This window comes from Notolepis coatsorum (assembly GCF_963971535.1).
Source record: "Notolepis coatsorum genome assembly, chromosome: 18".
NCBI lineage: Eukaryota > Metazoa > Chordata > Actinopteri > Aulopiformes > Paralepididae > Notolepis > Notolepis coatsorum.
The window spans coordinates 17288537-17315306 of NC_140182.1; the positions used below are offsets into that span (position 1 = coordinate 17288537).

General features: G+C 46.2%; 1 protein-coding gene across 1 annotated transcript in view; it reads right to left on the reverse strand.

Moving 5' to 3' along the window:
• Nucleotides 1–26770, reverse strand: part of LOC311245244 (leucine-rich repeat-containing G-protein coupled receptor 5-like) — a gene marked incomplete at its 3' end in the record, with an annotated part of 69934 nt that overhangs the window by 9466 nt on the left and 33698 nt on the right. Inside the window, exons 5-10 of the mRNA XM_084335079.1 lie at nucleotides 25722–25937; nucleotides 24847–24918; nucleotides 6106–6174; nucleotides 5893–5964; nucleotides 5100–5171; nucleotides 3627–3695 (exon numbers count right to left, since the gene is read on the reverse strand). Of these exons, the coding sequence (XP_084191205.1) occupies nucleotides 3627–3695; nucleotides 5100–5171; nucleotides 5893–5964; nucleotides 6106–6174; nucleotides 24847–24918; nucleotides 25722–25937 (570 nt within the window). The remainder of the gene's footprint in view (nucleotides 1–3626; nucleotides 3696–5099; nucleotides 5172–5892; nucleotides 5965–6105; nucleotides 6175–24846; nucleotides 24919–25721; nucleotides 25938–26770) is intronic.

The following is a 26770-nucleotide window of genomic DNA, read 5'->3' on the forward strand; positions in this document are numbered from 1 at the left end:
CTGGGTCACTGTTTCTAATGTCCCCGCCGAGGGATGTCTTTCTGAAAGGTCTTCCCTCCTCTAACCATTCATGCTGAAGGTCATTCAGTGTTTACTGTTGGGAGTATTGCGGGGCTTATTTACCTGTTCATGGGTGAATGGGCGGAGGTCTAGGGCTGGTTTGCTTTTTGTGAATATTATGAATGATGCAGGACTGGTCCGCATCCCCTTAACGTTGTGTGTATGGGTTTGCCCATTCTACAGTATATTGGCGGTGTTTTTCGTTCATTTATTCATTAACCCCTTCATGGTGCACACCACAGTGGAGGTTGCTGTTTGCATTCACCACTGGTGCTCCGTGTTTATGAAGCAGGTGGCATCAGTCCTTTGCCTCTGGCATGTTGAAACAGTGCCCCGCCCGGCCGACACCATGAGGTGGGTCGGCCCGGCGAGTGGTTGGTGGGCTGTTAAGCCTGTAGCGCCACGGTATAGAATTGGCAGCGATTAGTAACTTTGTTCGACTTGCTGTTTTTTCTGTCAAAAATGGTGTCTGGTGGCGGGGCCATGAGGGCCAGCCGACGTCGAAACATCGCGCGAGGTTGTTGACGTTATTAGCTTTGACCTAGCCGCTGATTTGTTTCCTTTGGCTGCGGGCCGCGAGCCTTCGTTGAAGTTATCAACACGCTCGGGAGGTTCCGTCCTAGGACGGTTACGGCGCAAGTGGAAGCGGCTAAGGTTCCTAGGACGGTTACGGCGCAAGTGGAAGCGGCTAAGGTTCCCGTGTCAGTACTGGGGGACCTCGCCCTCTGGGGAGGGCCTGGGGTCCTCACCAGGGGGGTCCCCATGGGCAGTAGGCTGTCACACGTCACGTTTTCACCGACGCCTCCCTCGCTGGAGACGCGTCGGGCCAACGCAGTAGGGGGCAGCTGGCAAGCCATGCTGCCCGGTCTGCGCTACGTTCAATGTGTTGGTATTGAAGGCGGTCCTTCTGGTCTTCAAACGGTGTTTTTGATCAGGACGGACAATACGACGTCAGCGTCGTATGTCGACAGACAGGGTGGAGTACGCTCCCCCGTCTGCACCGGGCGGCGGGCGGCTGACTATGGGCGGTCTCCATCTGCGCAGCCTGAGGGCTCTCCACATCCCCGGCAGGGTGGATGTGGGTACAGGTGTGATGTCGCGAGGCGGTCCTCACCCTGGCGAGTGGGGATTACGTCCGGACATAGTCGGGCAGGTCTGGGACCGATGCCGTGACCGCCTGGGATTCTTCCCCCATACATCTGAGGTCAGTTGTTGGTGCGGATACGTCGGGAGTGCAGGACCTTGATCCTGATTGCGCCGGACCGGGGCACGGCTGTGTGGTTCCCGGTCCTGATCCAGCTCTTAGTAGCCCCGCCGTGGCCGGTTCCTTGGTCGTCGTGGGCCCTCTCTCAAGCGCATGGGTCGCTTTGGCGGCCCCCTGTGCTGGGCCAGCCTCTGATGGTTTGGCTGGTGAGAGGGTGAGTCTGGAGAGGGTGGACCCTTCTGTGGTTGACACCATCCGGAACGCGCATGCTCCCTCCACTATCGCGCTTTACGCGGGTAGGTGGCGTATTTTCCAAGAGTGGTGTAAGGTGGGGGGCCGGGAGTGTCCTGCCCCCTGGACGCTGTCCTTACCTTCCTTCAGTCTATCCGTGAGGGTATATACTGCGGCTATATCCTCTTGTCATGAGGGGTTGAGGGCGTTGCGTTGTTCAGACACGCTCTTGTGAAGTGTTTCCTGCTTGGCGCTTGGCGCCTTAAGCCAGTGAAACGTTCTCTGTCTCCGACTTGGGATCTTCAATTGGTCCTCGGTCGGTTGTCCAAGGCCCCGTTTGAGCCCCTTGAGCAAGCGCCTTTGGAACAGCTGTCGTTCAAGACTGCGTTCCTGCTGGCCGTCACCTCCGCTAAGCGCGTGGGTGAGCTCTGTGCTCTCTCGGTGCGGCCTGAGTGCCTGTCTATTCGTGTCAATAGCGGTGTGACCTCAGGGCTACTGATCAGCTCTTTGTCTGTTACGGTGGCTCTCGCGCTGGTAAGGCACTGTCGAAACAGCGCCTGTCCCATTGGTTGTGCGAGGGCATTGCCCTTTGCTACACGTTGGCTGGGCTGGCCCCCCCCCTGGGGGTGTCAGGGCGCACTCCACTCGTGGGGTGGCGGCCTCTGCCGCCCTGTTGGGAGGGGCCTCGGTGGAGGACATCTGTGCTGCGGCTTTGTGGTCCTCCCCGGGTCCTTTCGTAAGGTTTTACCTCATGGACATGACTGGGGGTTCTGTCTCCCAGGCGGTTCTGAGGTCTGGAACTTCTCCTGCTCCCCGCCATTCGGTGGGTTAGCAGGGTCGTGTGGGTGTGGATCACGAGGTGTTGTGTCACACATGGTCCCGCCTGTGCTGTGCGTTTGGAGGGTTCTAGTTTCCATCTTTTCGCACTTGGGGAGTTGACTGCCGACCACTCTTCACTAGGAAGAGGGGGGATGACAGGACTCCCCTCCCCCCTGGTGTGGGCTTACGGATCCTCAGGGGGTACATTTGTCGGGCCTCGCGTCCACTCTGCCCCATATCTCGTTATGGCGAAGAGCGGGACGCGATTGCCAGTACGAGTATATAACGATAGGTTATGTATATAACCTAGTTATATGAGTACTGGCTGAGCGTCCCGCTCTAGCGTGCCCTGAGGTCCCTTGAGGAGGTTTTTCCCTGATGGAAAACTTTTCCGAGGAAGGGGGAGTGGTGCCCAGGCCTGGTACCTTATAGGGGGATACTGGGGCGGGGCCTGGTCAAGTGCAAGGGTGCTTAGTTTTCGTTCATGTTAGTACAGTAGGTACAGGAGATGAGGTATATCTCGTTATGGCGAAGAGCGGGACGCTCAGCCAGTACTCATATAACTAGGTTATATACATAACCTATCGATAAATCAGAGGGGGCTGATAAATCAGAGGGGGCTGTTAAATCAGAAGGGGCTGGCTGAAAGAGAATCAGAACCAGAAACACTTAATTCACACCACGTTGGCTGACTTGCGACAAATCCTGGTTGAGGAGTGGAATGCCATCCCACAGCCGTGTGTGACCACGCTGGTGTCCAGCATGAGGAGGTGCCAGGCTGTTGTGGCCGTGTATGGTTCTTCCACACGCTACTGAGGCTCCTGGCTGTTTGTTAAATTAATTAATTGTAAAATTGCCAATATGTCTCGTTTCTTCCTTGTTACTGATAGACTTCAATCATCCAATCCACCAAACAAGAGTCAATAGCAACAGCAGAATAAGCTGTTTGAATAAGATTTGGCACATATTTCATGGGCGCAACCCACATACTCCGCTGTGCTGCATTGCATATTCCTTACAAATGGGGCACCATTTAAAAGGGAAATAAACAGGCTTTCCAACGGTATAAAATGTATTGCCAAGAAGCATTGTTACAACAGAGAAATAAATAATCTACCAAACACACATTTCCGAACTTTTTGTTCTATGTTTATATTTCAACATCCTCAAATTGATTCTAAATTCTGATATGTATCAGACTGAATGAATAGAAATAAGAAAGGAACTAGATGAAATAATAATACTCCACTCAATAAATATCTACTATGATCTTCGAATACAACAAAAACTAGAGACAAATGTTTCAGCTTACAGGGTCTCCAGACGATTTGTTCCAGTGAGGTCTGGGAACACTGTGATGTCTGTGGCTCCGTTGAGGGACCTAATCACACAGAGAAGGATGCGGAACAAAGACAGACAATGTCCACATATGACTTATTAGAATAGGAATACATCTATAAGATGTAACGTTTGTACACGGCTGGGTGGCGTAGCGGAGATTGCGCTCGTCACCAATGCAGGAGACACGGTCTCGACTCCCCGAGTCAGCGTTGCCTACGGCTTGGGCCAGTCGTCATACTATCTCAATTGGCAGAGGTAGTGGGTGGAAAGTCGATGGATGGGGATTGGACGTTGTGGACAGCGACTCCTACAGGTCGGTTGGGTGACGCCTGTACAGCAGAGACAGGGAGTGTCGGGGGCAGCGTGAGCCTCCCACGCGTTACTCCTCGCCACTGAGAGTCTGCGCTGTCTGGTGAAAAGATGCGACAGGCTGCCTCCTCGTGTACCGGAGGGGACACGTGATGCAAGGCTTCTGTCCTCACTACAACCGACCAGTGGGAGACATAGTCTAGCAACGTTCAAGACAGGGGAGGGGAGAATTGGCAATATGAAATTGGGATGGGAGAAAAATAGAAAAATAAGGAGAAAAAGTGGATAAAAATAAAATAAAAAGATGTAACATTTGCTAATGAGTTCATTCGTTTAATTAACCGACAAATCTGTAAAATTGTGTTTCCCATGTGCAATTAGACCTAGAGTTTGTACTGAACTTGGTACCTTTGGTTTCTCTGCCCCTACCTCATGGAAGACCCTGCAGGAAACTCTGAAACTAGACACTCTAGTGTCCACAGGTCGGTTTAGAACCGTGATGAACTTTCTTTTTTGATTATAGTTTTTTACATTTTTTATAGTTCTTATTGTCTGATTTTCTGTATTTATTAACGCACTATGACACTTGTGAATGTAACATCTCGACGACACTGTAAATGAGTTTAACTACTCAGTGTATTTATCAAATATAAATTAGATTGAATGAATGAATGCAGAGGGATCTTTACATCTACTTAGTACCAGAGATGTGCTTATTGTTCTTTAAATCTAGTACTTAGTACCAGAGATGTGCTTATTGTTCTTTAAATCTAGTACTTAGTACCAGAGATGTGCTTATTGTTCTTTAAATCTAGTACTTAGTACCAGAGATGTGCTTATTGTTCTTTAAATCTAGTACTTAGTACCAGAGATGTGCTTATTGTTCTTTAAATCTAGTACTTAGTACCAGAGATGTGCTTATTGTTCTTTAAATCTAGTACTTAGTACCAGAGATGTGCTTATTGTTCTTTAAATCTAGTCCTTACCAGAGATGTGCTTATTGTTCTTTAAATCTAGTACTTACCAGATATGTGCGTATTGTTCTTCAGGAAAGAACATCTTTGTGTTCATACAATAAGATATTTAATGTTGTCAATAATACAGAAGTGTTGTATGGGAGTGGATGGTGACTCACAGCGTCTGAAGCTCTGGTAGGTGCTGGAAGGCTGACCTCCCCACAAACTGAAGTGGGTTTTTGTGGACATTTCTGTTGGAAAATAATCAGAGCTCAGCATTTTGATGATGTATTGATATATATATATATATATATATTGCCTTGTAATGTAATGCAACTGTACTGTTTCTTATACTGCTCCAAATCGTGTATCACTGACGACTCCTGCCCAGATGTAAATGATCTTATAAATATATATATATATATTTTTTGGATCCCCTTTTTCTCCCATTTTCTATTTTTCTCCCATCCCAATTTCGTATCGTCCAATTCTACCCTCCCCTGTCTCGAACGCTGTTTCATGCCTCCCACAAGCTGGCTGTAATGTGGACGAAGCCATACATTGCACGAGTCCCCTCCGGTAATCGAGGTAGCAGCCGTCGCATCTTTTCACCTGCACAGCGCGATCTTTCAGCGTCAGGGGTCTACTGCGCAGGCTCACCAACCGACCTGTAGGAGTCGCTGTCCACAACGCCCGATCCCCACCCATCAGCTTCCCTCCCCCTAATACTGCCAAATGTATTAGTACGGACGACCAGCAAAGCTGAATGCAATGTGGAGAGCTGGGCTCGAACCCAGCGTCTCCAGCATTGGTGGTGAGCGCCTTGCCCACTGCACCACCTAGCCGCCCTGCATCTTATAGATATATATATGGTGCAATATATTTACTGTGCACTGTCCCTGTCAAATGAACAAATAAATAAACATATCTTTGTGGTCTATAAGCAGATCATCATTGCTAAAGGGTACCTACATTGTCTCCAAGGAAGGGTTTCCGATGAAGGCATATTCTGGTATGGATCTGATATTGTTGCTGTGGAGATTTCTGGGGGGACGAACACTCAAGATTAATCCGAAGCAGTTGGAGCTTTGTGCGGAAATAGGAATACCTGTACATATCTATGTAAAATATCTATATAAAATAGTGAAGAAAACATGTTTGTAAGTGTGTTTTGATCACACTCACAGGTCCCTCAGGCTGGGGAGCACTCTGACGGAGATGGGGAAGATGTCCAGTCTGTTGCCGTTCAGATCTCTGTAAAAGGCTCAGAAGAGTCTTGATGTCAGATTAAATTCCCCGTCATAAATCTCTCTCTTCCCCTCGTTCTGACAGTGGTGGAAGAAGTACACGGGTCCTATACTTAAAGCAACACACCAACATTTGGGGAAATTAGCTTATCGTCTTCTCCAGAAAGAGACAAGAAGATAGATACCAGTTTCCTCTCTGTGCGTTCAGTAGAAAGCTATCTGGCTGCATGTTAGCCTAGCTTAGCACAATGAATGGAAGCGGACATGGCCGGTTAGCCTAGGCATTGTCCAACCAACACCTCTCCCGAAGGCTAACCGGCCATGTCCGCTTCCATTCATTGTGCTAAGCTAGGCTAACATGCAGCCAGATAGCTTTGGTGATATTGTGCAAAGATGAACTGTACCCCCAAGGTCAGTGAATACCACGATCACAACACCAGAGGGAGCTCCACAAATCATGTTAAACCCAGATTCGGCTCAAACAAGGGACTAAACACGTTTAGCAATTATGCCACATCAATGTGGAACGCCCTACCCAAAGCTGTAAAGGAATGTGAATCACTACCCACTTTCAAAAACACTCTCAAAGAACATCTACAGGAGACTGCAATTCGAAACTGGCCCCTACTAATGTCCTAACCCAGTTGTACAGTAAATTACCAAGTATGGCTTTGTCAGTATTCCAATGTACAGTGTCCCTCACCCCCCCCCCCCTACCCAACCCCCCCCCCCCCACCTCCTGTACAAAATGTTGGCATGTTCTATTAAGTAAAAGTAGAAATACCCAGATAAATGAGTACTCTGGTAAAAGTAAAAGCCCTCCATTCAAATTCTACTCAAGTAAAAGTAGAAAAGTATTTGCGTGTTTGTGTATTCCAGTGCTTGGGAGCATTCAAGCCTTGATCCATTGACCTCTATAGGTTATGTTAAAGTGGTATGTGGTCCAGTTATGCTGCTCTGATTAAAGGTTATGTTAAAGTGGTATGTGGACCAGTTATGCTGCTCCGATTAAAGGTTATGTTAAAGTGGTATGTGGTCCAGTTATGCTGCTCCGATTAAAGGTTATGTTAAAGTGGTATGTGGTCCAGTTATGCTGCTCTGATTAAAGGTCATGTTAAAGTGGTATGTGGTCCAGTTCTGCTGCTCTGATTAAAGGTTATGTTAAAGTGGTATGTGATCCAGTTCTGGTGCTCTGATTAAAGGTTATGTTAAAGTGGTATGTGGTCCAGTTCTGCTGCTCTGATTACACCCATACATTTTTAATCTTTTCTTTCAAAGTAACTAGTATCTGATTGTCACGTACGTGGGTTGTTCATTATCATTATTGCCATATATTTTAACACCATGTAACATCAGGGTAATATATTATTTGTGTTGTCTGTTATGTGTAGTGTTGTGTCATCTCCTAATTTCTGTTTCTATTCACAGATGCCACTCATCTCCCCCTGATTGGATTGGTTGCATCTGATTGGTGCACCTTGGAGCAGGCAGGGGAGATGGGTGGTTAATAGAGTGGAGATGACACAACATTGGCGCGCCTCACTCTGTCAGTTGACACTGATAGAGTTTCGTGAGGTTGCCATTGATTGACCACTGTGTGTGGATTACCTTGTGCTTATGTGGGCCACTGTGTGTGGATACCAGTAGCCAAATATATAGGTATTGTGTTGTGGGCCTTAGAGCCATTTGCCTTCCTGCGTGGAAGTAAGTATCTATATATATATATATTTATCGGAAGTATACTATATCTTATATCATATAATCATACATCGACACATATCACAACCTCTTGTTAACATTCTCCAAAACCATTACTAATGCCAAAGCTTCTTTCTTTCACCATAGGATCGAGGCCTCTGCCAAGAATCTTCGCAAACTGCATGCTACCATGTCCTCCCTCCTCACTCCCCCCCCACCCCCCCCTCCCTCATCTTTCTCTGCCGAAGACTTTGCGATCTTCTTTGAGGAAAAAGTGGAGAACATCCGCAGCTCCTTCTCCCAACCCCCACCCATTCCAAATGCTGAATCGAGAACCTCATCCTTCACTCTGTCATCTTTCTCTCCCATTACAGAAGCCGAGACCCTGACACTGGTAACGTCGAACCGTCCGACTACATGCCAGCTGGACCGGCTACCTTCCCCACTCCTCCAGTCCATAGCACCAGACATCCTCCCATTCCTAACTGCAACCATCAACTCCTCACTCAACTCGGGGGTGGTCCCCACCTCCCTAAAACAAGCCAGAGTCACGCCCCTCATAAAAAAACCATCCCTGAACCCTACCGTCATAGGCAACTACCGTCCTGTCTCTCTTCTCTCCTTCCTTTCTAAAACACTTGAACGTGCTGTATCCAACCAACTTACTGCTTATCTCTTACAGAATGACCTCCTAGACCCTAATCAGTCAGGCTTCAGGACTGGTCACTCCACAGAGACAGCCCTCATTGCGGTCACAGAGGCACTTCACTTAGCAAAAGCGAAAGGCCTCTCCTCTGTCCTGATTCTCCTAGATCTATCTGCAGCCTTCGACACAGTCAACCACCAGATCCTCCTCGCGGCCCTCGCAGGAATGGGAGTGGCTGGCTCTGCGCTGACATGGTTGTCATCATACCTCAATGACCGCTCCTACCAAGTGTCATGGAGAGGGACCCTGTCGGCCACCCGCCCCCTGCGGACGGGTGTCCCCCAGGGCTCGGTTTTAGGACCCCTTCTCTTCTCCCTCTACACTAAATCACTGGGTAACATTATCACGTCTCATGGCTTCTCCTACCACTGTTATGCCGACGATACTCAACTCTTCCTCTCCTTCCCTCCCTCAGATATCCACGTCTCTGAGCGGATCTCGGCCTGTCTGTCCGACATCTCCGCCTGGATGACGACCAACCACCTCAAACTGAACCTAAGCAAAACAGAATTGCTCCACCTGCCGGCCAAATCCTCCCCCCTGACCGACCTTTCCATCACAGTCGAGAATGCAGCTGTGACCGCGTCCCCGACCGCCAAGAACCTTGGTGTTGTCCTCGACGACCAGTTGAACTTCTCTGCTCACATCGCAGCGACAACCAGAACCTGCCGATTCCTCCTGAGCAACGTCAGAAGGATACGCCCCTTCCTGACAAAAGAAGCCACCCAACTCCTCGTCCAATCAACAGTCATCTCCCGCCTCGACTACTGCAACGCACTGCTCGCTGGCCTCCCGGCCACTGCCACTAAGCCTCTTCAACTCATTCAGAACGCAGCGGCCCGCCTGATCTCAAACCTACCGAAGTCGGCCCATGTCACCCCACTTCTTAGGGACCTGCACTGGCTCCCCATTGCTGCACGAATCCGCTTCAAGGCCCTTGACCTAGCATACCGTGCGGCAAAGGGAACTGCTCCCGCCTACCTCCGGTCAATGGTCTCTAACTACACACCCTCAAGACCCCTACGCTCTGCATCTTCTGGCCGCCTCAGACCTACTCCTATCCAAGCTCCGGGAGGGTCATCAAAGAGAAGTCGCCTATTCTCAGTCCTTGCCCCACAATGGTGGAATGAACTACCCACCCCAGTTAGGACAGCCGAAACACGTCCAATCTTTCGCCGTCGACTAAAGACTCACTTCTTCAACCATTATCTGAATTAAAAAAAAAAAAAAGAAAAAAAAAGAAAAAATCTAACCCTAACTAACCATACTGTCATGCACTTGTCCTAATAAACTAACCTACACTGTAGCACTCAACACTTTGATGAACATTGTTACTCAGCTGATAGAGTTGTGCTCTTCCTGATGGCTTGTCGTACAGAACTTGTAAGTCGCTTTGGATAAAAGCGTCAGCTAAATGACTAAATGTAAATGTAAATGATATGGTATTATATATATATATTTGGTATTTACCTATACCTCACTTTGTCTGTTCTCCAATTACCTTTTTCCCTATTTGTTACATGTTTGTGGGTTGTTTTTTCCCTTTGTTGCCCAGTTAAATCAGTGGAGGTTTCAAGTCCTACCCTGCAAGAATAAATATAATTTACTCTTTGGGAACAGTGGGTTTAAATCCCAGCTATAATAAAATATCATTTACTATTTGGAACAACGCCTTGTGTTATTTTCTTTACCTGCCTGGGACCGGTGCTTTAAAAGCACTACTGGACGGGCTGGTTTTCACATACAGCCCGTTCCAGCTTATTCTATATTGTCTTGTGACATTGCTATGTGACATGGGGGCTCATTTCCGGTCTTTCATGTCCTTGTGACATGGGGGGCTCAATGCCGGTCTGCTGTGTACGTTTGACATAGGGGCTGATGGTATCAGGTAAAGTGGCGTTGTTGTTTATTAGTATTTATGTATCCATGCTGTGTTTTATATAATAATTAACCATTCATGTATGCTCTTAACCAGATCTCTTTTTTCTACCACATAGGTAACTGGGGGGGTCACCTGCTTGGCTAGAGGGTGGGGGGCACGAGTCGTGATTCCGGTGGAGTGCGCAATGAAATCGGTAAGCGACTGAAGATATGTGTAGCCTTTTCATCCAGGTAGTGGAGTAGTTTAGCTGGGATAGGCTAGAGTGACACAGGTGACTCCTAATTGAGTGGTTAGGAACATTTGTTATTGTTTTCATTTGGTAGATGTGGTCAGTTGGATTGTTTTGGTTAAGAGGTATAAAAGCAGAATGTGTCTATTATTATTGCGCACGGTCATGGTTAACTAAGTGAGGACGTTATATATATCATATCATAGTCACGCGGAACGACATATTATGGCGGCGTCGGCGTTTGTTTTTGAAGTCTTTGTGGCGGATCCAACGGAGGATCAGGTGGAAGGTTGCACTAAGGCGGAATTATGCCTTATTGCTAAGCATTATAATATTACTGTGCAAAGTTCCCAGTCCAAGGCTGATATGAAAGCGGCTGTACTAGCAGGGTTAGAAGAGCAACAGGTGTTCAGCGCGGCTCGGGGAGTAGTGAGTCATAGTGACCGGGAGGTTAAAAACACTGGCGATAAATCTCCCTTGCGTGATCTTGACCCAGAGGGTGGTGCTATTAGGAAGAATGGTAGTACGCCCAGAGCTGAAAGTGAGGGCGCGGGCGATTCAGATAAAGGATCCACGTCTTCTGGCCATACGCGCTCTAGTCTGCGTTTTGCCCGTCTCCAGATGGAGGAGAGAGCGCTTTTGCGCAAGGAGGAGAGAGACAGGGAGGACAGAGCGGCTGTTCGAGATAGGCTGGAGAGAAAGGAAGAGAGAAGGGAGGAGAGAGAAAGATTGGAGAGAAAGGATGAGAAAGACAGGGAACATCAACTGACAATAGAGAGAATGCGGTTGGAAGCTGGTGGTGGTAGTGCTACCTCCTCTCCTGCTTGGGTTTCCCCGGCTCACTTCAATATCGGCCAGCACGTTAATCTGGTACCCATGTTCCGAGAATCAGAAGTAGAGGCTTATTTTTCTGCTTTTGAGCGTATTGCACAGGCTCTGCATTGGCCGGAGGATATGTGGGTAATTTTACTTCAGACCAGGCTCACTGGCAAAGCCAGTGCGGCGGTTGCGTCGTTAACTACAACAAAGTACTTTGCGCATTTTCTACTTTCCCTCCTGTGGATTATGGATTTGTACCTGAATTCACAACTCAAGCAGCAACTCCAGACAGAAGTGGAGGGTAGCGAAAACGTAAATCAACAGTCCCATTGCGACTTCTACTTGTTAACGGGCACGGAGAGGAAACATCCACCCTTCGGTGCCTCGGCGATCCACGCAGTACTTACTGCAAATCCGGAACGAAAGAAATTACCCCCGGCAGGCAAGTGTAATAAGAGATCAATGTTTTTATTATATCTGCTCATGTCGGGTGACATACATCAGAACCCTGGTCCCGTAATGACACGGAACCAGAGACTACAGCAAGAAGCGATGGAGGTTCCCATCGCGACCAACAACATCAACAACGCAACATGTGGCTACATCTACTGCGCGGACGGCAACACTTCCCCAATGACGCCGCAGCAGACGAGCACACGTGAGGCAGTGACGAGAGGAGGTGAACCGAGGGTCGAAACCATGACGACCATCTCGACGCGGGATGTAAACATCTCGACGCCCGATAGCCGGCTAGCTAGCAGAGCTAACAACAAAAACAACCAGGAACGAGTCCTTTGTTGTTCCAACACGGCGCGGGACCCGACGCCCCCCTCCCCCCTTCCCACCCACAACAACACAGAGGAACAGATTACAAACGGACAATACTTCGAACCTGCCAACATAAATGAAATAACCAACGCCAATGGACTGAACATTTTTCACATTAACATTAACAGCTTAAAAAACAAATTGGATGAAATCAAGCAAATATTCATAAATGGTAAGGCAAACATACTGTGCTTCTCAGAAACTAAGCTCGACGATTCTGTAAAAGATCCAGAGATAGAGATTGAGAACTACTCAATAATCAGGAATGATAGGAACAAACATGGAGGTGGTGTCTGTATGTACATACACAAGGACACCAAATTCATCAACAGAAATGACCTGAATCATAAATCAATTGAAACTGTATGGGTGGAAATCCTATTCGAAAGGGCGAAATCCCTACTGGTTGGCACAGTCTACAGGCCGCCAGATCATAGTGGCTTTTATGATACAATGGATGGGTGTTTAGCTGGAGTTGAGGATGTAGACAAAATTCTTATTGGAGACTGGAACACGGATATGCAACGAAAAGATGCACCCGTCTTCAAGGCCTTCAGTAGGTTTTGTGATCTGCATGGCCTCAGCCAGCTAATCACCCAACCCACACGTGTATGTGAATCAACTCAGACTACCATTGACCTCATTCTGACCTCCGACAAGTCCAAGATCTCAAATAAAGGGGTTATAGCATGTGGGTTAAGTGATCATTATATGATATTCTGTACCCGAAAAAAACTAAAACAAAAGGCTGGCTGCCACAAAACAGTCACATCTAGAGACCTCAAAACCTACTCTAGCGAGGCCTTCAACCTTGAACTGGAGAGTCTGGACTGGTCAGATGAACTCAATGGTACACTGGTTGACGAAACATGGCTTGGTTTCAAAACCAAATTCTCAGCAATACTAAACGACATGGCCCCCCTAAGAACCACCAGGGTAAAAAATCGCGCTGAGCCGTGGATGCACTCCGAAATACTGGCCGCTATGAAAACCAGAGACAAAAAATGCTCTGAGTTTCGTAAAAGTCAGTCAAAGCTTACTAAAAGCACGAGCAGTGAACTCCAAGCCCACGTGACTGAACTCAAACTAGAAAGAAACAGACTAAGAAACGACGTAAACTCCATGATCAAAACTGCAAAAAAGAATTTCATCAATGACAAAACTGAGGAAAACAAAAACAAACCACGTGAACTTTGGAAATTACTCAATAATCAACTAGGATGCAGTAAAAAACTTAAAACCAGATTCTCAAACATAAACATAAAAACTGACAACACGCTCATCACAGACAAGCTGGATGTAGCCAATTACTTAAACATTTTCTTCACAAACATAGCCACAACACTGGTAAACAAACTACCCTCCCACTCAGGGCTTTATGGGGTAGAACACATAGTAGCTTTCTACAAAAACCTAGGGGTCCGCAAGGACGACTTCAAGCTGGAAACGGTAACAACAGATGAGGTACTCAATAAACTGAGCGCCCTCCAACCTAACAAGGCCACTGGCCATGACAACATCCCCTCCAAATTCCTCAGAGACTCAGCAGCCGCCATCACACCAATCATCACACACATAATAAACCTCTCCATAAAACAGGGACACGTCCCCAAGGACTTCAAAATTGCGAGGGTGACCCCTCTGCACAAAAAGGGCAGCAAATTAGACCCAGGCAACTACCGCCCTGTTTCTATTCTCACCTCCATCTCGAAAGTCATGGAAAAAATAGTCTACGAACAGGTCGAAAAGTACCTAGCGGAAAAAAATCTAATCTACGAATTCCAATCTGGCTTCAGAACATCCCACTCCACTGACACATGCCTTCTCTATTTGAATGACCACATCAAACAAGAGGTGGACGCAGGCAAATACTGCGGCATGGTCATGCTGGACCTACAAAAGGCCTTTGACACGGTCAATCACTCCATTCTGATTGACAAGCTAAAAGCAATTGGTTTTGATAGTCTATCAGTGAGCTGGATGCAATCCTACCTTGAGGGGAGGGAACAGATGGTGGAGGTAATCGGTACCCTATCCCCCCCCCTCACAGTGAGCTGTGGTGTTCCACAAGGAAGCATACTAGGACCGCTACTGTTCCTAATTTATGCAAATGACATGTCGTCAGCTTGTGACTGCAACTTGTTCCTGTTTGCGGACGACTCAGCCCTGCTGGTCTCTGACAAGAACAAGTTACAGGTTGAAAAAACCCTCAGCTCGGAACTAGGCAGAATCTGCATATGGCTCGCTGATAACAAACTATCATTACACATGGGCAAAACAGAGTCCATTCTCTTCGGTTCAAATAACAAACTCAGCAAGACCGACGGCTTCTCAGTTACAGTGGGTGACAATATTGTCACAAGGAAAGATGAAATTACCTACCTGGGGTCCATCCTAGAGGCTAATCTCTCCTGTGACAAAATGGCATCCAATGTAATAAAAAAAGTCAACCAACGAACTCGATTCTTGTACCGGATCTCCTCTCTGGTAAACAAGAACACCCTGAAGACTCTGGCAGGAGCACTCATTCAGGGATACTACGACTATGCTTGCACCTCATGGTACCAAAGCACCTCAAAGGCGCTAAAAACAAAATTACAAACATCTCAAAACAAACTGGTCAGACTACTGCTTGACCTTACTCCTAGAACCCACCTCACCCCTGCCCACTTCGACAACCTAGGATGGCTTAGAGTAGACGACAGAGTACAACAACTTGCAATGGGCCTGGTCTACAAGATACACTACACGACCAAGGTACCCATGTACATGTCAAAATACTTCCCAAAGGTCAGTGAATACCACGATCACAACACCAGAGGGAGCTCCACAAATCATGTCAAACCCAGATTCGGCTCAAATAAGGGACTAAACACGTTTCGCAATTATGCCACATCAATGTGGAACGCCCTACCCAAAGCTGTAAAGGAATGTGGATCACTACCCACTTTCAAAACCTCTCTCAAGGGACACCTACGGGAGACTGCAATTCAACACTGGCCCCTGTAAATATCCTAACCCAATCATTCCAACCCCCTCCAATGTACAGTCATTTACCTAGTATGGTTTTGTCAATAGTTCAATGTACAATTGTGTTTGTTTGTACAGTGTCTCCTCCCCCCCCCCCTCAATGTACAGTGTTACTTGTTTATACAGTATGCCCCCCGCCCCCCCCAACCACCTCCAATGTAAATTACCCAGTATGGTTGTCAATATCCCAATGTACCCAACCCCCCCCACCCAACCTCCAATGTACAGTTTCTACGTCAAATGTATATACTCCCTTTTCTTGACTCCTTTTGTATCACAAACAGTACTGTATTTGCAAATCTGGTATGTCATAAATGTATAGATGTAGCAGTACTGACTATCTGTATGTCATGTATGTCATATATGTCTATATGAATTGAAAATGGGGGACCCTGATGGAAACAAGACAAACGTCTTTCTCAGGTCTGCATCCCCTTAACAATTGTATGTATTGAGCCGTACTGTATTGTACCCATTCTGCAATCTGTTAAATAAAGTTTTCATTCATTCATTCATTCAACTATGGCTGACAGTCAAAATTATGAGCGGGTGAAGAATGCTGTTTTACGTGTGTATGAGTTGGTTCCCGAAGCATATAGACAGCGTTTTCGCTCGCTCAGAAAATCCCCTTCTCAAACAAATACTGATTTCTCCCGTGAACAGAGAAATCTTTTTGAACGATGGTGCGCGGCGAGTAAGGTGCAGGATCTTGCAGCCATGAGCGAGTTAGTACTCATGGAACAATTTAAACTCTGTATGCCCGAACGAACCGAACTGTATCTGAATGAACAGAAAGTGTCTACTCTCCAAGACGCTGCTGTTTTGGCGGATGAATTGGCGTTGACGCACAAACATGCTTCGGTGCGTAACGATACTGTGTGTGTTAAAAACGGTGCGTTTCCCTCTCGGGAATTACCATTTCGGGGAAGTGGCGAGCGTGCGTATCGGCCACGCTCGCCTCCGTCTGAAAAGAGACATTGTAATTATTGTAAGAAGCCAGGTCATTTGGTGGCGGACTGTTATGCATTTGTGCGCGATCGGCAAGATACTAAAAGGCCAGCTCAGAAACCAAAGGGGGTGGGGTTGATTAGCACTGTCTCACGCCCAGAGCGGGAGAAACCAGACAGTTGTTTTAATCCTTTTATGTCTACTGGTTTTGTGTCACTGTCGGGTGAAGTCTGTGACCAGCGCGAGGTGAGGATCCTTCGTGATACAGGTGGTTCACAGTCCTTTATGCTGGCGGATGTATTGCCGTTAAATGAGGAGTCGTCTTGTAACTCAAGTGCTATTGTGCGCGGGATAGAAATGGGTTACATACCCGCTCCGTTACATATGATACATGTGACATCAAAACTAGTCACAGGTTGTTTTCCCGTGGCGGTTCGTTCCTCTTTTCCGGTAGCCGGAGTTGATTTTATCATGGGGAATGATATAGCTGGGGGGAAGGTGATTCCATCCCTGGAGATGGTGGATACCCCAGTGTCTGAGTTTTTGTGCGATGCGTTGGTCAAAAGTCACCCAAATGTTTTTCCTGTCTGTGCTGTGACTAGGGCTCAGGCGAAACGAGGGCAGGCGGTGACGCTGCGTGACTCCATCTGTGGCGAGGCGCTCGCTGAGGACAGGTGGCCGTCTAGTGACGAGATAAAAGGAGGTGTGAGTAGCGTTCAGGGGAAACTGGTAAATCCCAAGTTTTCCGACGTGCTGTTGCCTCTAACGCGTCAAGCGTTGATTGACGCTCAGGAAAATGATTCCTCCCTAACAAGTTGTTTTGCGGCAGTAGCCAGCACTACTGATAGTAGGAAACACACTTTCTTAATGGAGGAAGGGGTGTTGATGCGAACTTGGGTAGCTAGGCCGGGTGTGACAGGCTTAGAGTGTGGGGATGCATGGAATGTAGTGCACCAGGTTGTATTACCAGTGGAGTGTAGACTTCACGTTTTGATGTTAGCTCATGAACATATTTGGTCTGGTCATTTGGGTATTTCAAAGACTTATGACAGAATACTGCAAAATTTCTTTTGGCCCGGTCTGAAGGCCGATGTGGTAAAATTTTGTAGTACTTGTAGTACATGTCAAATTGTGGGTAAGCCAAATCAGGGGGTTCCTTTAGCACCCTTGCACCCCATTCCGGCGATAGGGGAACCTTTTGAACATGTGATCATTGACTGTGTTGGCCCCCTGCCTAAGACAAAGGCAGGTCACCAATACATGTTGACTATCATGTGTCTTGCCACCCGTTTCCCAGAGGCGATACCTCTGAGGAAGATTACTGCCCCAGCCATTACCAAGGCATTAAACAGGTTTTTTTCGACTTACGGGCTACCAAAAACCGTGCAAAGTGATCAAGGCTCGAATTTCATGTCTAAGACCTTTAATCAATCATTACAGGCTTTGGGTATCAGTCACACGGTGTCGAGCGCGTACCATCCTGAATCGCAGGGGGCGCTGGAGCGCTGGCACCAGACGCTGAAGGCGATGCTGAAGAAGTACTGTGTTGATACGGGTTGTGGTTGGGACTAGGGTGTGCCATTTGTACTGTTTGCTATTCGGGATGCTAAACAGGAGTCACTTGGGTTTAGCCCAGCAGAGTTAGTGTTTGGTCACAGTGTGCGTGGTCCATTGAAACTGCTCAAAGAGAAGATGTTGTCTGGGTCTTCTCCTAAATCGACTGTGTTTGATTTTGTCTCCCGGGTCAAGGAGCGCCTCCGCTGTGCGTCCTCGCTGGCTAGGGAGGCCCTCGCCTCTGCCCAGGGGGAGATGAAGGTGAGGTTTGACAAGAAGGCGGTGGGGCGGCAGTTCAAGGCTGGCGATGAAGTGCTGGTTTTGCTGCCCATGCCTGGGTCAGCTCTCTCTGCCCAGTTTGCAGGGCCCTATAAGGTGGAGAGGAAAGTATCAGACACCAATTATGTTATATGTACGCCCGAGAGGCGCAGGAAGACACGGTTGTGTCACATTAACATGTTGAAGAGGTATCTCACCCGTGCTGGTGAGAGTGAGCAGGAGGTGCAGTCTGGCAGCCCAGGAGCTGTGCCAGCTGTTTTGTTAACGTGTGTTAATCCCCTGCCGGACGACGATTTGAAGGCGTTGTCCGAGGGTCAGCAGACGGGGCGTTTGACTAACTCAGAGTTCATGAGCGAGGTCACTGCCCATCTGTTGTATCTGCCTGAGTCACAGAGTGATGATGTACGTCAACTGTTGTTATCCTACCCTGTGTTGTTGTCTGATGTGCCTTCCAGAACGACCGTCCTGGAGCACGATATTGATGTGGGTGGTGCGACCCCCATTAAACAACATGCGTATCGGTGTCCGGTGGCGAAGAGGGAGGTAATGAGGAAGGAGGCTGAGTATCTGTTGGAACATGGGATGGCTAAGGATAGCCGTAGTCCCTGGAGCTCTCCTTGCCTTTTGGCTCCTAAGGCTGATGGGTCTCCCCGGTTTTGCACTGATTACAGGAAGGTGAACGCGGTGACTGTGCCTGACTCGTTCCCGTTGCCCAGAATGGATGACTGCATTGACAGTATTGGTCCCGCTGTATTTATTACGAAGCTCGATCTCTTGAAGGGGTACTGGCAGGTTCCCCTGACGGAGCGAGCATCTGATATTTCGGCGTTCGTTACACCAGACTGTTTTTTGCAGTACACCGTCATGGCCTTCGGAATGAGGAACGCACCGGCCACGTTCCAACGGTTGATGCACATGGTGTTGGGGGGTGTGTCTAAGTGTAACGTCTATTTGGACGATGTGGTGGTGTACTCGGACACATGGGGGGAGCACATTGACAAATTGCGGGTGGTTTTTGCACGCTTGGCGGAGGCTTCGTTAACTCTGAACCTCGCCAAGTGTGAGTTTGGGAAAGCCACGGTGACGTACTTGGGGAAGCAGGTGGGTCACGGACAGGTTCGCCCGGTGGACGCTAAGGTGACAGCGATCCTGGCGTATCCGGCTCCTTCCACGAGACGCGAGCTACGGCGTTTTCTGGGGATGGCAGGGTATTACCGGTGTTTTTGTAAGAATTTTTCTGTGGTGGTGGCTTCCCTCACTTCTTTATGTAGTCCTATAGTACCTTATGTGTGGTCCGGGGAGTGTCAGAGCGCCTTCGAGGCTGCTAAGTCTCTCCTCTGCAGTGCTCCTGTTCTGGCAGCCCCTGACTTTGCGTTACCCTTTCAGCTGGAGGTCGACGCGAGTGCTGCTGGGGCTGGAGCTGTGCTGTTGCAGGCGGGGGAGGGCGAGGTGCATCATCCGGTTTGCTACTTCTCGGTGAAGTTCAAGCTGTATCAGTTGAACTACTCGACCATCGAGAAGGAGACGCTGGCGATGCTCCTCGCTCTCCAGCACTTCGAGGTGTACGTGGGCTCCAGCGCTATCCCAGTGTTGGTCCACACGGACCACAATCCCCTGGTGTTTTTGGCGCACATGTATAACCATAACCAGCGGTTGATGCGTTGGGCCCTGTTGGTGCAGGGCTACAACATTGTCATCCGTCACAAAAAGGGGGTGGACAATGTTGTGGCCGATGCCTTATCCAGAGGGTAGGTTTTGGGGTACTGCTCTGATGTTGGTTGTATAGGTAATAATGTTTTGTTCACCCGGTGGGTTCGCTTCTATGGGGGGAGGTGTCACGTACGTGGGTTGTTCATTATCATTATTGCCATATATTTTAACACCATGTAACATCAGGGTAATATATTATTTGTGTTGTCTGTTATGTGTAGTGTTGTGTCATCTCCTAATTTCTGTTTCTATTCACAGATGCCACTCATCTCCCCCTGATTGGATTGGTTGCATCTGATTGGTGCACCTTGGAGCAGGCAGGGGAGATGGGTGGTTAATAGAGTGGAGATGACACAACATCGGCGCGCCTCACTCTGTCAGTTGACACTGATAGAGTTTCGTGAGGTTGCCATTGATTGACCACTGTGTGTGGATTACCTTGTGCTTATGTGGGCCACTGTGTGTGGATACCAGTAGCCAAATATATAGGTATTGTGTTGTGGGCCTTAGAGCCATTTGCCTTCCTGCGTGGAAGTAAGTATCTATATATATATATATTTATCGGAAGTATACTATATCTTATATCATATGGTATTATATATATATATTTGGTATTTACCTATACCTCACTTTGTCTGTTCTCCAATTACCTTTTTCCCTATTTGTTACATGTTTGTGGGTTGTTTTTTCCCTTTGTTGCCCAGTTAAATCAGTGGAGGTTTCAAGTCCTACCCTGCAAGAATAAATATAATTTACTCTTTGGGAACAGTGGGTTTAAATCCCCGCTATAATAAAATATCATTTACTATTTGGAACAACGCCTTGTGTTATTTTCTTTACCTGCCTGGGACCGGTGCTTTAAAAGCACTACTGGACGGGCTGGTTTTCACATACAGCCCGTTCCAGCTTATTCTATATTGTCTTGTGACATTGCTATGTGACACTGATGGTTTCACATAAATGTAGTGTAAAAGTAGTAAAAAAAGTGCAATATTTCCTTTGAAATGTAGTGGAGTAAAAGTATAAAGTTCCCTAAAATGGAAAGTACAAGTACTTCAGTACAGTACATGAGTAAAAATACTTAGTTACTTTCCACCACTGCGTTTTGACCCTAACGGCTACAGAGAGAGGTAGGATTCCAGGCCGCCTCTCGCATCTCTCTCCAAGACACGCACCCAATCAGGGTCTTTCACACGAGGCTGCTTCCTGTTTGTAAACAGCCTAGGGAACCCGCTGCCAGCGGTTGATTGGCCCTGACATACCATACAGTACAGTCAAAGGTCACGTCCGGCTCTCTCGCCGCCACAGGCGGCTATTGTATCGGTGGGAAGGAATCACAGAGGTGGTTAGACAATTACACAGCCCTGCTGCTACATATTCTATTCTGCTGTATTTTTATTCTAATTTAGTGGACATACTCTACTGCATCCTGCACAATTGTACAGTCCTGTCCTATATTCTATTCTATTGTACTTTTATTTAAATTCTGTTTATATATTTTCATCATCATTTTATTCTACCATAATCGTCTGTTAGTGTTGCACCAAACGACCAAAACAAATTCCTTGTATGTGCAAACTTACTTGGCAATAAAGACCTTTCTGATTCTGATACAGTGGAGGAACTTCCTGCTATGAAAGTTATATGAGTATGATGATATATAGCGTCTCTCTTTTTATGTAAAGTGTCCTTTACACTTTTGAAAGGTGCTTCTCTCTAAATCAAATTATTTATTATTATTATTATTATTATTATTATTATTATTATTATTATTATTATTATTATTATTATTATTATTATTATTATTATTATTATTATTATTATTATTATTATTATTATTATTATTATTATTATTATTATTATTATTATTATTATTATTATTATATTATTATTATTATTATTATTATTATTATTATTATGAGACATCCTTTACCAGAGTAGGCAAAACAATGGCTATGAAGAGAGTCGTATATATATATATATATATATATATATATATATATATATATATATATATATATATATATATATATATATATATATATATTAGTGCTGTCATATTTCAAATTGCATGTGTCCGGATGGCAGAATTCAGTACTGTATCTACAAAACCTTCTGTTTAATCTTCTTCCATCTATTAATTTGCTTAGATTTTTCAGGTCTGGTCAATTTGAGCATGGTGTTATTCACAGTCAAAGATACATTTTTTTTATTGATATTCTCATTTGGTTCATTACAATTTACTCAAAATAAAATGTTCATTCAATCAATCACCGCGCAGATTGATTGATTGAATGAAAATGTTATTAACAGATTGCAGAATGGGTACAATACAGTACGGCTCAATACACACAATTGTTAAGGGAATGCAGACCAGAGAAAGACTTTCGTCTTGTTTACATCAGGGTCCCCCATTTTCAATTCATAATGAATTGTAAGTAAGGGTGCAACTTGCTCCGTGCAATCCATTCTTTGTGGATCTAGCCCACAGTATTTCTGACAATGGGAATACATTCCATGAGATTCATAGATGTCCCTAGAATCAGATACCAAGAACATGCAAATGGACCATATTAAAAAAAATCTGTAAATGTGTATTCTACATGCTTATGGAATAAATGATACAAAAGAAATATTATTATAAAAAAAAAAAAAAAAAAAAAAATTGTAATTAATTTTGAGTTAATTTTCATAACGCGATTATTTGCTGTGTAATTAATTAATCTAATTAACGCGATAAACTGACAGCCCTAATATATATATATATTCAGATTAAGTGTTAGAAACCAACAACAACCCTGGGGTCTGGAAACATACTCAATAGGACGATGGAACTTGTGCTGCTTCTGTTTCGTATAGATTGCAGCGTTTTCACCCAACAATATAGAACAAACACCTGGCTCCCTTTACATCCATATGTGTAATATAGGCTACACTATGTGCGCTCGGAGACAAAGAGACCGCAAGCGGATATATCTATCTTATATAGGTCTAAGTAGTAATAGGCCAATCTAGATAAACGTCAGCCAGATGCATTATATACTGTAAGCCCTCTGCACCGTGCAGTACACGTGTAGCTACACTGGGAATAGACATGAACCATTAAGAGTTGTTGGTTTCATTGAGTTGAAGTGGCTTTACTGAACACCGCTTGCGTCGTGCAGATACACTTACGCTTTCCTCCCGCGGTCCTGCGCCATGGTAACGAGCGTTGTCCGTGTTAACCCTTTCACTACCACACGGTAACCAAATGGTTAACCCTTTCACTGCGACAATACGGAAGGTGCCACGCGACCCTTTCACAACCACACTACAGAAGGTTAACATCTGTAGTGTGGCAGTGAAAGGGTTAACCTTCTGTAGTGTGGTAGTGAAAGGGTTTAAGTGTGAGGTTCCGGCTGCCGGGGGGTGGTTTGGGGTATGGCCCCCTCCGAACACTCAGGAAAACATGTGCATCTTAAGATTGAGGGTAATGGGTAGAGGCTTGTGCCGTGACCACACACTAGGATGCCCCAGACGAGCCCCCGCCCAGACCGTTTGAACTGCAGCGGTGGCTCACTTAGGGCCCGACGCATAGGGTTTCTTTTAAAGACGCGCTTGAAGCCCCCTGTCGTGCACGCGGCCGGGAGGAACGCTGCACCTGCGCTGCTCCTTTCTTTCTGTTCCTCTCTGTGCTTCGTTTTAAACTGGAAACTGTTGGTCCAGTTATGCTGCTCTGATTAAAGGCTATGTTAAAGTGGTATGTGGTCCAGTTATGCTGCTCTGATTAAAGGTTATGTTAAAGAGGTATGTGGTCCAGTTATGCTGCTCTGATTAAAGGTCATGTTAAAGTGGTATGTGGTCCAGTTATGCTGCTCTGATTAAAGGCTATGTTAAAGTGGTATGTGGTCCAGTTATGCTGCTCTGATTAAAGGTTATGTTAAAGAGGTATGTGGTCCAGTTATGCTGCTCTGATTAAAGGTCATGTTAAAGTGGTATGTGGTCCAGTTATGCTGCTCTGATTAAAAGTTGTGTTAAAGTGGTATGTGGTCCAGTTATGCTGCTCTGATTAAAGGTTGTGTTAAAGTGGTATGTGGTCCAGTTATGCTGCTCTGATTAAAGGTTGTGTTAAAGTGGTATGTGGTCCAGTTATGCTGCTCTGATTAAAGGTTATGTTAAAGAGGTATGTGGTCCAGTTATGCTGCTCTGATTAAAGGTCATGTTAAAGTGGTATGTGGTCCAGTTATGCTGCTCTGATTAAAGGTTGTGTTAAAGTGGTATGTGGTCCAGTTATGCTGCTCTGATTAAAGGTTGTGTTAAAGTGGTATGTGGTCCAGTTATGCTGCTCTGATTAAAGGTTGTGTTAAAGTGCTATGTGGTCCAGTTATGCTGCTCTGATTAAAGGTTATGATAAAGTGGTATTTGGTCCAGTTATGCTGCTCTGATTAAATGTTGTGTTAAAGTGGTATTTGGGGGGCGTTTCACCCTCACTGCATCTGTCGGTCATGTCTGACCAGGAAAAGCGATAAACGCAAAAAAAAAATCTTAAAAAAAAGAAATTTGGTATGTGGTCCAGTTATGCTGCTCTGATGAAAGGTTATGTTAAAGTGGTATGTGGTCCAGTTTGCGTGTTTGTGTATTCCAGTGCTTGGGAGCATTCAGGCCTCGATCCATTGGCTCACTTAAGGCCAGACGCATAGGGTTTCTTTTAAAGACGCACTTGAAGCCCCCTGTCGTGCACGCTGCCGGGAGGAACGCTGCACCTGCGCTGCTCCTTTCTTTCTGTTCCTCTCGGTGCTTCGTTTTAAACGTAAACACACTTTCCCTCTTGGAGACAATGACGTAAATTGTTTAACCATTATTATTTGATATGACGTGCACGGGTCACGCTACATATAGTCAGGGTAGTGAAGGTTACTCTGAAAGCAAAAGTAGAAAAAGATGCAGCACATGGTTTTTATGTTAGGTGTTGTACAGTGTTGTTGTATTTGATGTCAGGGGTCAGAGGTCAACTCACAGAGTCTCTAGGTTGTGCAGGCCGTCGAAGCACCTCTTCCCCAGGGAGCGGATCTGATTGTTGTGGAGATCTCTATGGTTGGAGGAGAGAGAAGGGGTTGATAACAAGAGACCAGGGAGATAATGTATTGCTCTATAGTGGCAGAAGAAAAGCATACACACACGCACGCACGCACGCACGCACGCACGCACGCACGCCACACACACACACACACACACACACACACACACACACACACACACACACACACACACACACACACACACACACACACACACACACACACACACACACACACACACACACACACACACACACACACACACACACACACACACACACACACACACACACACACACACACACACACACACACACACACACACACACACACACACACACACACACACACACACACACACACACGCACACAAAGAGTGACCAATGAGGTAAATGCCAGAGAAAGAGAGAGATAAAGGATGACTTTAATTCTATAGCACCTCTCTTCATAATGCTTTAAAACAAGAAAAAGGGTAAAAAGCTGAGAACAACAAAGCCTATAATAATAACAACAACAACAACAACAACAACAGCACATACAATTTAAGTAATATAGAACAATCACTGAGAGACAGAGTGAGAGAGAGAGAGAGAGAGAGAGAGAGAGAGAGAGAGAGAGAGAGAGAGAGAGAGAGTGTGTGTGTATATGAGAGAGAGAGTGTGTATGTGAGAGTGAGAGAGAGAGACAGAGAGAGAGTGTGTGTGTGTGTGTATGAGCGAGAGAGAGAGAGAGAGAGAGAGAAAACAGACTAAATATAGTGGTCAACCATCATGTCAGTTTAGAGCGTCTATATCAGTCACACAGCGTTACTCACAGCACCACCAGCCGGTGGAGCTTGTCGAAGGCCTTATCAGGGATGGAGGTGATGCGGTTGAGGGCGAGGGTCAGCGCCTGCAGGGCGGGCAGGCCGGCTAGAGCGTGAACAGGCACCTGCGTGAGGGCGTTGTCATCCAGCCAGAGGTGGCGTAGGGACACAAGGCCCCTGAAGGAGGTGGCAGGCAAGAAGGCAATGAGGTTGGCATCCAGGCGCCTGGGAATAATGAACCACAAAGAGTGTTTGAGTTCGACTGGGGAGAATTCAAGAACTGTCGTCAAAAAAAAGCCTGTATTTCATTGTATCTTAAAATTGTGTGTCCCCCCCGCTAATGTATGTTTCAGAGCGCAGGCTCCTGATCACAGAAACAGGAGGAGCGCAGTATGCTTTGCTCTTCAGAGAATTTAAGATTTACAATACAGCCTTTTTAACTGTCATTTGTGTGCTCTGCTTCATGTATTACTGTACATACCTTGTCATTTTATTTGGTTGGTTGTTTGATGTGTGTTTCCCTTACCTCTGTGATGGATGTATCATCTCTTTTATATTTTATTTTATTTATTTATTCCCTGTTACCCTTTGAGAGGCCTTTTTGTCCTCTCGCTAGGCTGTCGTTGTAAATAACAATTTGTTCTCAATTGACATGCTTGGTTAAAATAAAATAAAATGTACAATAATTGTAATAATATATAGTCAGAATAATTGCTTCTCTTTAATGATCGAGGTATTTGAGTTGTGCTAATCCAAATGACTAATGGACACGTACAGTAAATATTGACTTCCCCTGGGCTTCACCCGATCACATGCATGTAGTATATATCACAGCTCCATACAAGACAGCCTCTTATTCAGAGGAGGCATCCTCGATCATGGAGGTCTATGCATTCTTTCGCTGCATGGTAGTAATTTATGGTGTTGACATTCGCCTTGGGTGACATAGCTGTCTGACAAGGGGTCCTGGCACCACCACAAGCAGGCAGTTGAGGCTGCCCCCCCCCCCCCACCCCACACAATCTAATGTGTGAAATTGAGATTGGAACATCAAAACC